The sequence below is a fragment of the Barbus barbus genome (assembly GCF_936440315.1).
Source record: "Barbus barbus genome assembly, chromosome: 48".
Taxonomy (NCBI): Eukaryota; Metazoa; Chordata; class Actinopteri; order Cypriniformes; family Cyprinidae; genus Barbus; species Barbus barbus.
In genome coordinates, this window is record NC_136726.1 from 20369886 (window position 1) to 20382137 (window position 12252).

At 34.6% G+C, this 12252-nt stretch overlaps 1 protein-coding gene across 5 annotated transcripts in view; it reads right to left on the minus strand.

The window, feature by feature from the left end:
• LOC306866652 (protein phosphatase 1 regulatory subunit 12A) overlaps positions 1–10804 on the minus strand; it is a 26109-nt gene extending 15305 nt beyond the window's left edge. For 2 of the 5 annotated variants that reach the window (XM_079411926.1, XM_079411925.1), the window contains exons 1-4: positions 10459–10799; positions 2535–2665; positions 2158–2276; positions 1–95 (exon numbers count right to left, since the gene is read on the minus strand). The exon at positions 1–95 is cut by the window's left edge and continues 62 nt beyond it. In XM_079411926.1, the coding sequence (XP_079268052.1) occupies positions 1–95; positions 2158–2276; positions 2535–2665; positions 10459–10734 (621 nt within the window). In that variant the 5' untranslated portion in view covers positions 10735–10799. Of the gene's footprint in view, positions 96–2157; positions 2277–2534; positions 2666–6891; positions 7018–10458 lie in introns of those variants that run through there. The other 3 variants (XM_079411928.1, XM_079411927.1, XM_079411924.1) reach the window with 2 other exon arrangements.
• Positions 10805–12252: the final 1448 nt, after the last annotated feature.

Genomic DNA, 12252 nt, shown 5'->3' on the forward strand with positions numbered 1-12252 from the left:
ATGAGGGACCAGAGAGCCACTTCCTGCCAGCACGGCCATGGCATCCTGGAGCATCACTCTCTCCTCCTCTCTCCTGGCCTGATCCACATCTATACCTGAAAGTTCATTCAAAAACAGCCATTATAATGCTTTCTCATTTTTTAGATTTAGTATTTAACATATTACAGGTAATTAAAGGAACCATGAGTCTTTGTTGTTCAAGATCAGTTTGTTCTTAAGGACTTGAAGTTATAGTTCACTCAAAAATGAAAATTTGCTGAAAAAGTACTCACCCTCAGGCCAATCCAAGATGTAGAGGAGTTTGTTTCTTCATCACATTTGGAGAAATGTAGCATTGCATCACTTGCTCAGCAATGGATCCTCTGCAGTGAATGGGTGCCGTCAGAATGAGAGTCCAAACAGCTGATAAAAACATCACAATAATCCACGCCACTCCAGTCCATCAGTTAATGTCTTGTGAAGTGAAAAGCTGTGTGCTTTGAAATCGTATCTTCAAAAAATGAGTCCATAATCCATAAATACACTTCCCCTGTTGTCGCCTCACATCAAAATCCACTGACATTTTAGTTTAGAGCTGATTTGGCAACTTAATCTGTGCATATTTATCTCCTGATTCAGACGAGACGGCTTTTTTACTGGAAGAAGCAATATTATGGATAGAGGACTTGCATTTCAGCAACAGTTTGAAGTTAAAACACCTTAAAATGATGGATTTGTTTCTTATAAACATGCAGCTTTTTGCTTCACAAGATGTTAATTGATGGACTGGAGTGGCGTGGATTATTGTGATGTTTTATCAGCTGTTTGGACTCTCATTCTGACGGCACCCATTCACTGAAGAGGATCCATTGCTGAGCAAGTGATGTAATGCTACATTTCTCCAAATCTGATGAAAAAACAAACTCATCTGAATCTCGGATGGCCTGAGGGTGAGTAAATTATTAGCAAATTTTCACTTTTGGGTGAACTATTCTTTTCAGGACGCAGAGACACACCCACATTCAGAAAAGCGATCACATCTAACAAGCAGCAGGAGGAAGTTTATAAAATCCCCTCGCAGCTCCAGTGTTTTTAATTAAGTTCTTGATGTGGGACATTCACATGCGGTTACTGTTAAAACCAAATATCCTATAAACACACACACACATCTACAGTGAGCTTCTGTAAGCGCTTTTGCGTCGACTAAGGTTTTAATAGGATCACACACAGCAGGTCACAATCAGACAGATGGAGCGTTTAAGACCGATAAGGTGAACCTGTATTTGTTCAAATGGGAATCTTGCAAAGAAAATGACGCATATCAGAAATTGAAAGGAAAAATTTGAAATTATATTTTGTACAAAAAATAGGTCTATTTTAAGCACTTTTCAAAAAAGATGTTTTTTTTTTTTGGTTTTTTTCCATTATTGTGACAGGACAGATCAGAATTGACAGGAAGCGAAGTGGGAGAGATGATCATAAAATGATTTGATCATAAACACAATTATGCAGTCTGTAAAGTTTAGCATGAATGATTGACAGGCAAGTAGGTGGCTTTTTACTGTTGTTGTGTCTGATGCACCAGGATAAATTCATATTACACAGAAAATGCAATGTGATCATGAATTTCTGACTACATCTGTAAGCAGCTTCAGTGAATAAAGCACAAAACATTCTGGAAACAATTAGACTTATATTTAGCTCTTGATCATATGTGCAAACAAGTGTTACTTTTTTAGTATTATCTATATAGCATTATAGAATTTCTTAATATTTTGCATTATATTTAGCATTTATTTTAATATAATATTTTTATTTTAGTAATTTATGTGCTTTTGTAATTTTTTTTTATTTTCTTTAATATTTCTATTTAGCTTTAGTTTTGTTTTATTTTTCAGTTTCTGTAATTTTAGGACTTTATTTCAGTTATTTGGCATCATTTTTAATTTTTTTCATTTAAGTTTTTTAGGTTTAAGTTCTTCAAGTTGAAGTTTATCATCTAACTTTAATTTTTTAATAATAATTAATATTTATTTATTTTATTGAAAACCTTTTTAATAGTTTTAGATTTAGTTAATAATGAGAATAATAACAATGAAGTCTCTGTTTTTCCTACAATCTCAAATTCCCTCTTTCACTCCATCATCTCTCTCTTTTTCTAAGGTTTGAATCTCTCACCCTGTTTTTTAATCTCTGCTTTAAGCAGTCTCCCCATGGCGTCCTCAGTAGCGACATCGAGAGGAAGTTCTCCCTCACTGTTCACCACTCCCACATGAGCGCCGTGTTCGATCAAGTACCTGCAAAAGGTAGAGAGAAATAAAAACATTACACTGTTGCTACGGTAAACTTTGAACAATGGCGACTCAACGTACAGGACATTCCAGTAGAATCTGACACAAGATTAAAAACACAGAACACAAATATTTCATGCATTTTAATTAGATTTAGCTACAATTACAGTACTATGAATAAAATATGAATTTCAGGCATCTAAGAAGGCAGCAGCATGTCTTCTAGGTAGGCAGCTCACTAGATTGTGGAAGTGAGTTACTGACTTTGCGATCTGGATGAAGCCGCAGGAGGCCGCGGCGTGGAGGGGCGTCCAGCCTTCATTGTCTCCTCGGTTCACGTCACTGCCGCTCTCCACCAGAAACTCAACCATATCCGAGTTTTCATCAATACAGGCCTGAGGAGAGAACGACAAAATGTGCTTAAAGAGAAATTTTCTAATATAGTCATTCTGACCAAAACTCAGATTCTGAAAATGTAAAAATTTAGTTATGGCTGATAATCAATGTGATAAAAATGTTTATTATTTAGGCCAGAGCTATTGTCGTAAACTAAACTAACACCATAAAAAAAAATCTCAATACTTGGAAAAAAAACAAAACATATAAAAAAAACATTTTATTTCAGCAAGTTGCCAAGGCAACATTTATAATTTCATACTTCAAGTTGATAGTTAATAAAAACTATACAAGCATATTTAAAAAAATAAATAAATTTACTAACAAAACTACCAAAATTAAAATGAAAACAATCTAAAATATGAGCAAAAACTATAACAGTATATCAGTGATGGAACAAACACACACAATTCAGAAACATAATATCAAAAATATTTTTAAAAATGTTGTAAAAATAATTGAAAGCATCATGCTTATACACCAATAACAATATTTAATTAATGCTAAAATTGGCTAATACTTATTTATTGTGCATTTTAGTACCAGAGTTACTATTTTTATTAATATTGTCAATTTTCTTTTTTTATTTATTTAAAGTTTTAATATATTGCTGTTTTTAATTATGTCTATATAATTTAATTAATTAATATTTTAGTTATTTAGTTACTAAATGAAAATGGCAACTAGCTATGTTAAAGGTTTTTATATTTAATTTCACTTATTTATTTTAAGTAACAAACTATTTTTTGTATTGTTTTAGTATAATAACCTTATTGCATCCCTACTAATAAATCATTCATCGGTACATGTATTTTTCATGCATAAGACACTGCCCTTAACCTTTGACCTTAAATTACACAAACATAGCGTGTAAAACATTAACACACAGTGATGCATGACTCTTATCAGCTGAGCACTCGTCTGAATAACTCTACTGACAATCATCATGACATTCCTACTGACATCTTTACAACACTGCTGGTGCCAGTCTCATGTTGCATCATGGGAAATCTGTGTTTTCATGTCCCTAGAGTTTCAGTCAGACACAGCTGCAGGCAAAACAATAATTAGTCAGCGAAGCGTTTACATGATGGATGTGTTACTGTACACATACTGTACATGTGCAGGTTGTAATCAGTGTTGAGGAGTAACATCCTAAAAGCAGCAGCATTACTAACTCAACTGCATTTTTAATGGTAGCTCATGTGTTTTTAAAAAACTGTAGCTTTTCCAATAACAACAAGCTATTTTGTCGGCAGCGGTGTAGCATTACTGAACACTACAACACCACTTTATAACATCAAAGAAAGCTACACTTAGATTGACCCTGTCTGAGTTAACAAAACAGTTCATTTCAATGAAATAATAAAGATTCACTGATTTATTAAAGTCATAATGCTGATTAATGTTCAGTCTGAGTTCACGTTGTCGAGTCCGTATCGAGTCCTAATCCTAAACCAATTGAGTATGAGTGGGAGACATTTATTAATGTCTTTTTATTATAATTTTATTTACTTATTTACTCGTTTATCTTTCATGTTACATCACTCAGAAAGATTCTGGAGTCCAAAATGTCAGAATCCATGTCAAGTTCGAGTAAAAGTCCAACCGAGTCCGAGTTGATTCATAATTGCAGTCCGAGTCCAAGTACACCAACTCTGCTGCTGATAATAAATATAGTTACGAAGTTTTATCAAATAAATCAAGTTGTTTAGATTCTTGTATTTAGTGATAATTTTTCTGTTCAAGTTTAATAACTGGATGGTAAACTGTTAGTAAGTAAAGTAACTAAGGTAAGTAAAGGAAGTAACTAAGTAAACTAACTGAGTAAAGTAAGTAACCGACCTGAGTTAGTAAAGTACCCAAGTAAACAAGTGAGTAATCGAACGGTCAACCTGATCTTAGTAAGTAAAGTAACTACGTATCTAAGACCCAACCAGACCTGAGTTAGTAAGTAAAGTAACTAAGGTAAGTAAAGGAAGTAACTAAGTAAACTAACTGAGTAAAGTAAGTAACCGACCTGAGTTAGTAAAGTACCCAAGTAAACAACTGAGTAATCGAATGGTCAACCTGATCTTAGTAAGTAAAGTAACTACATATCTAAGACCCAACCAGACCTGAGTTAGTAAGTAAAGTAACTAAGGTAAGTAAAGGAAGTAACTAAGTAAACTAACTGAGTAAAGTAAGTAACCGACCTGAGTTAGTAAAGTACCCAAGTAAACAACTGAGTAATCGAATGGTCAACCTGATCTTAGTAAGTAAAGTAACTACATATCTAAGACCCAACCAGACCTGAGTTAGTAAGTAAAGTAACTAAGGTAAGTAAAGGAAGTAACTAAGTAAACTAACTGAGTAAAGTAAGTAACCGACCTGAGTTAGTAAAGTACCCAAGTAAACAACTGAGTAATCGAATGGTCAACCTGATCTTAGTAAGTAAAGTAACTACGTATCTAAGACCCAACCAGACCGGAGTTAGTAAGTCAAGTAACTAAGTAAATTAAGGAAAGTAAGTGACTAATTAAGTGCATTAAGTAAGTGACCTTAATTAGCAAATCACGAGTTTGTATAGCGAGTAACTGAATGTCATCCTGACCCGAGTTAGTAAGTAAAGCGAGTAGAATTTATTAAGTAACTAGGTAAATAAAGTCAGTAAGTTAAATAAGTAATTAAGGTAAATTAACAAAGAAAGAAATACATATAACCATATAATTATAATGTTTTTTTTAATGAGCACATAAATGCAGCCTTAATGAGCAGAAGAGACTTCTTTAAAAACATTAAAAAATACTTACCAACCGCAAACTTTTAAACGGTAGTATATAAATATAAAGTCACTAACAAGAAGCTATTTAAGAGGCCACTTTTTAATTATATAGCTATCATATCTAATATACATGATATCTACAAAACACTGGTTGTTAGTACATTATAGTGCAGCTTGTACATTGTTTAGCTACTTTAACTCTCTAAGAATCCGCAGACATTATGCTACTGCAGACAGGCCACGTGTTACAGTGAGTTTGCCAAATGTGTGTTTAGGCACGACGGGGGAAAAATGCTTAACAGCCAAAGCGAGCGGCTCCCTGAGGAATGCCTATAGAAATCACGTCCGCTGCGCTCGCGCTGCTCTCTGTGTGCAGGAGAACAGAAGGCCGCTCTGTTCCTGACCCCTTCCTCATTGTGTGTGTTTGTGTGGGTTTTTGAGGAACACTGGGAACCTTCTGTATGGAGAAGGTGTGAAGTTCTCGACAGGGTCACTGAATGAGTGTGTGTGTGTGTGTGTGTGTCTGTGTGTATGATTCAGAGAGTGACTGCCCTTTGCCTATGACAACACCCGCTTGTACTGCATGAAGAATGTTTTCCATGTGCTCACTGGAGAACGACAGAGAGAGAAAGCCTTTGGATGGAAGGCATGGAAAAACTTAAAGAGCACTGACTATATTTAATTCCTGTTACCGAGCAACAATGGGACAACAGCACTGAGATCGGGATGAGCAGCTTCTGACAGAGCATCACACATGCAACGATTATTCAAATAAATACGTAATATAAACTTGAAGATTAATGTACTAGGGTAAATATAGTTAAACAAAACCATTTTCATTACTTGAAATAAAATAAAAATGCTAACTGAAATAAAATAATTATAATCTCTCAAGACTTAATAATTAATATCAATAACTTTAAAGGTGTTGCGCAAGATAACAGGATAAATTTAACCCTTTATTTGTTTATTTATTTTGGACAAAAAGTGTATGTTTACATATCTACCATTTATTGGTCAGAAGCCACAGCATGAAAATAATTATTTACTCAATCAAAACTGATGTTTTTGCATCCATACTAACATAAATATGAACAAAATTAAATACTAAATAATAATAATTAATATAACTAAATAAAATATAAGCAACATAATTAAATAGAAAGATGTATTAGCCAAACAGTATTTAGGACCAGAACTCTCCATTTTATAAATATGAAAATGAATATGAGCCAGGACAAGCTGCAGCATCCAAAAACTTTCCAAAATACTTTAATATGGTATAAATATAATGGTATAATAAATGAATAATGGTATAAATGGTAATTCAATTAGCTACAGTGTGTTCTTTTTAGCTACAAAGCTACACTTTCCATAAATTATTATACATTTTGAAAATATTAACAACTGCATTGCTGAGCTATACAAAATACATAAGATATATAAATGCGGAGGACTGACTCAAGCTGGTGTTTCTTCTGTGGAACCTTTAAGAGAAGATCTGCTCACAATCCTCCGTCCTGCCCGTCCATCTGTGTACCGAACGACTGTTTACTTTAGGACCATTGGAAGGTAAACCATCGCTGTAACTCTGTCTGTGACGGAGGGGACGTGTGTGTGTGTGTGTGTGTGTGTGTGTGTGTGTGTGTGTAGAGGCCAAAACAGTGTCTTTGACAGGATGTGACACTGATTCTGTCCAGAGCCACATACACACACACACACACACACACATACACAGGCTGTGTTCCCAGTTAGCAATCAAGCAACTGTGGTTTTATTTTATGCTCTCATGAGATTCTGCATATTCATGTCATGGCAACACAGTACACACTAAGATACGCTGACAGAAACACACTCAGACAGTGACTATAGTGTATTATTGTATCTAATAGATCTAACCTAAAAATTCTATATCTTTCGTAGTTCAAGTGATAAAACCTATTTATCTATCTATAAAATTTAAATTATTAATTACTTGTAACATTTTCTATTGATTGGAAATTCTTAATTATTGCCCTGATGGTGGAAATGGGAATCTTCACTGCTCTAGCTCTTTTCTTAAAGCCACTTCACTAATTTGTGAAGCTCAATTATCTTTTGCTGCACATCAGAAATATATTCTTTGGTTTTTCTCATTGTGATGGATGATTAAGGGAATTTAGGCTTTGTTTTCCCTCCTATTTATATTTCTGTGAAACAGGAAGCCATGGCTGGATAATTTCATGTTCATAATCACCCTGGAGTGCTCAAAATTGTGAATATGAATGGGAGTATACTTCAGAGATATTTTACTGATAAGAATTTCTAGGGTTGCCAATAATTGTGTCCAACGTGTATTTGAGAAAAACATTTATTTCATAATTAATTTTTGATTATTTTTTTATTCAGATTATTTTTTTTTTTATCACATTTAACAAGGGTGCCAATATTTTTGGCCATGACTGTATGTACAGATATATATATAAACTTTAATTCATACACTTTTTCTTCCATCATATATTCATATATATATATATATATATATATATATATATATATAAAAATTAAATATAAAAACCTTAACTATTTTAATGTTTAATTATTAATAATTAATTTCTTAAATTTATACACATTTAAATAGCCTATTTTTATATTACACATTCATTATATATTACAAATAAACATATTTACAATTCACTGTTAAAATTTTTGTAATTCATTTCCAACGTTTTTATAAAATTAAATATCAAATTAAATGCACTACAATATAGACTATCACAATGTATATCATATAAATGTATAACATAAATAATGTATCCATTTTTTTCTTGCACTATGGAAAGAGAAATTTGAGAGGAAAATGTGTTTAACTGTCATAAAAAATAATGCTAAAAATCCTAAAGGTCCTAAAAAAGACTTCGATAAAAAATTATTTATATAATTTAACATATTTGTATATTTGTAACATTTATATTCGTGTGTGTTTGTGTGTATGTATGTATATATAGCAAACCATTTGAAAAATATAATTCTGTTCTATTTTGGGGTGAAATATATGGAAGCATGTTTGTGAATGAATGCAACTGCAACCGTTATCTTACAACTTGGACTTATTTTCCTTGCAATTTTAAGTTTATATCTCACAATTCTGAGCTATAAAGTAAGAATTCTGAAAAAAAAAAAAAAAAAAAGTCAGAAACTGTAAGACGTAAACTCAGAATTGTGAAAAAAATATCTTACAATTCTATTCTCATTGTGAGTAAAAAAAAAACTACATTTTTATTTGTATATCCTGTGGCAGAAACAGGCTTGTTCCTGATAGATTAGAGAATGCGTGATACGCAGGTGACTACATTCACTTTGAAGATGTGCGACTCAAAGCCGCTGTTCCACAGAACTTCAATCAAACATCAGCAGAGCGCCAGCCAATAGCTGCTCTCGCTGTACAACCACATGACCACCTGTCTGAATCACAAAACAGTGCACTTCAAAAGTTTTCAAGCCTAGAGTGGATTTGAGCAAAACCTTCTGCAGTTTTTCTGAATGGCTCTCTTCAACAGAAGCTTGTTATAATAGATTCAAGCAGACACATAACAATTGCCTCAAACATACTGTCATTTTCCAACCAAAAAACTGGCTTTTTCTCATCAGGATTAGCTGGTTTCTGAATAACTTTACTGTTGAAACAAAAGGCTGAGACAACAAAAGCCAAAAATAACCCCTCCTAAACATGTCATTTAAAAAAAAAACACAGCTGAGAGGAAGAAAGGAAAGCAAACAGCGAATGAAAAGGGCCGGTGTGAATTCCATCCAATCTCTGATACAGCTCAGAAGATATGAGGAAAGTCTTGCTATGCCAGTTCAGTCTGGATGCTGGTACGGTGGAGTCAGACGTGGTTAAACGTGACAGCCTCTCCCTGGAAGGCATTAAAACAACAACAGCAACCCTCAACATCTTGCAAACAACTCCACAGAGAATCCAGATTCATCTGCGCCATGCAACTAGTCCAGAACCAAAACCACACAACTGGCTTGAGTGCAAAACAAGACCACTAAAACTAAATATGTCCTGGAAGTACAGTTGGTGAGATTATAATAGCACACACACATCAAAATATCAGACTTCAGGCCTAAAACACCCAATGTGATTCTAGACTTTGGGCATTTAAAAGCCACTTTAATACATACGTTAAACCGAATAATACTGTTTAGCATGTTTGATATATTGTATAGAGATCAATGATGCTCATTTCTTATTATGATCTAAAAAATACATTAAGAATTATACAAAAATTGATATTTTTTGTGCACCTTTACATCAAAAATGAACAGTAAAGCCTGTTTCTGCCAGGGAAAAAATCAATAAAATAAGATCAATCTGCAACTTAAACACACAAGATGTGAATTCTGGGGGAAAAACACTATTTTATCTCACAATTTTGACTTGTGTCCTCACAGTTGCGAGTTTATATCTCACAAATCAGACTTTTCATCTAAGAATATATATATTTTATATTAATTGTGAGAAAATCAGAAACGTGAGGTAAGAAGTCACAGTTGTCATTAAATACGTCATTAAAAATAAGCACAATTTGGTTTCAAAATATTATTAATATGTGAAAAACATTTGTCCAAATCGAAGTCAGTGTGGCATAACAAACATTTGGACCCCTAAAACACCCTATAAGTTTAGGTTTTTAATAATATCACATATTATAACTTATTTATGAAAAGCCATCTTTTGTTCGGGTCAAATTGAGTATAATTAATATGGTTAAAAACAATAATTAAACTGTGTACACACCCATATTTAGTCTATTTCACTACTTTTACTTGATGCTTCCATCATTGACTTTATTAACATCATATTTTTTTTGTATAAAGCATTTTTTTTAAACGTATGAAAAAAAATGAACACAAAGATAACATTTCTGTCTGATATAAGACATCTTGTCATCGACCCACACGTTATGAACGGCGCCGAGAAAAGTTTGTGAACTTTGGCAAAAGTTTGTAAACCGAGTCAAACTTCAAACATGCTCCGGTTACCTGATGCAGCGCCGTCAGCCCGTCTATATTGGCGTGGTTGAGATCTGCTCCCTGTCGCAGGAGCTCCGCCACCTCCTCCCGGTCCCCGGCGGAGCAGGCGGCCATAAACACAGCGCCCTGGGCGAAGCGCACTCTGGCCCGTCGGTTTCCGGGAGCGGAGGACTGGCTCCTCGCCTCCGCCCCGGTCCGATCCGTCTCCGAGCCCTGCCACCGCTGCAGCTGATCCTGCCGCCGCTGCTTTGCCGCTTCGGACCGGGAACGGTCAGTGGCCGCCATCTTCCAGCCTCGGTTTCTCCCGGAGAGTTTCGGTGCATCAGACAAGTGATGTCCGATTCACGTACGAATCGTTCGTTTGAACCGATTCTGTGATTCACTCGAACTGATTCGTGTTTGTGAATCAATCGTTGAATCGCTGAGGAGGTTCACAATTGAGATGAAATTGAGATGTATATATCATCTGAAAGCTGAATGAATAATCTTTCCATTGATGTATGGATTGTTAGGATTGTAATATCTGGCAGATATACAACTATTTAAACATCTGGAGTCTGAGGGTGCAAAATATAGAGAAAATCACCTTTAAAGTCGTCCAAATTAAGTTCTTATCAATGCATATTACTAATCAAAAATTAAGTTTTGATATATTTATGCTAGGAAATTTACAAAGTATCTTCATGGAACATTATCTTTACTTAAGATCCTAATGATTTTTTTTTTGCATGAAAGAAAAATTAATAATTGTGACCCATGCAGTGTATTTTTGGCTATTGCTATAAATATAGCTGTGTTACTTAAGACTGGTTTTGTGCTCCAGGGTCACATATACACTATATCAGTTTATGATTAAAATAAAAAAACGTTTTTTGTGTGTTTTTCGTTCTTTTTTTCAGTTCAGTCAATACAATAAACCCATTATTCGCAGAATAATAGAGTGATAAGAATAACTGTGTTAACAACATAATAATATGTGACCCTGGACCTTAAGTAGCACGTGTATATTTGTAGCAATAGCCAAATAAATTTTCTTAATATATAGATTTTTTTTCACGCTTAGATTCCAGATTTTTATATATACTAGTAATAATAATAGTTGTACAGGCCTACCTAACAAACCATACATCAATGGAAAGCTTACTCATTCAGCATTCAGATGATGTATACATCTAAATAATTAAAACAAAATGACCCTATAACCCTTTTGTGGTCCAAGGTCACATATATCAGTCGATTTTACAACAAAAAAACGCCCAGCTGGAGAGTTCACTGAAACGAATTGTTCGAATGAACCGATTCACTAAAAGGAATCAGAGCGGAGAGAAATGAGGAGAGGCGCCCTCTGCCGGGCGCGAAGAGTAGAAGCGCGGAGGGGGTGGAGTCAGGCGCAACTTCATCAGCCAATAGAAGCGCAGGGCCGTGATGACGCAGTAACTCCCATGCACTTGAACTTGACGGAGCTGTAGGTGTATAGTGGATAGAGCAGGGTCCCTCAAATCTTTCCCTGGAGGGCCAATCTGCTGCAGAGTTTAGCTCCAACCCAAACTCACCCACCTGTGATTTTCTAATGATCCTTGAAGACTCTAAACACTGCAGGAGTGGGCCAGATTTGAGGATGCCTGGGATAGAGGATCGCTTTCCTATTAAAGCAGCGCTGTAAAAGTCGAGATGTTTGCAAAGGTTCCCCTGACACTTACAATTTGGAACAGCAATGGAAAAATAAAAGAAACGAACACCTAAACATAAAGGCCAGAACCTTATAACGTTCCTTTTGCGTTGAAGAACCTAGCATGTGAAAAG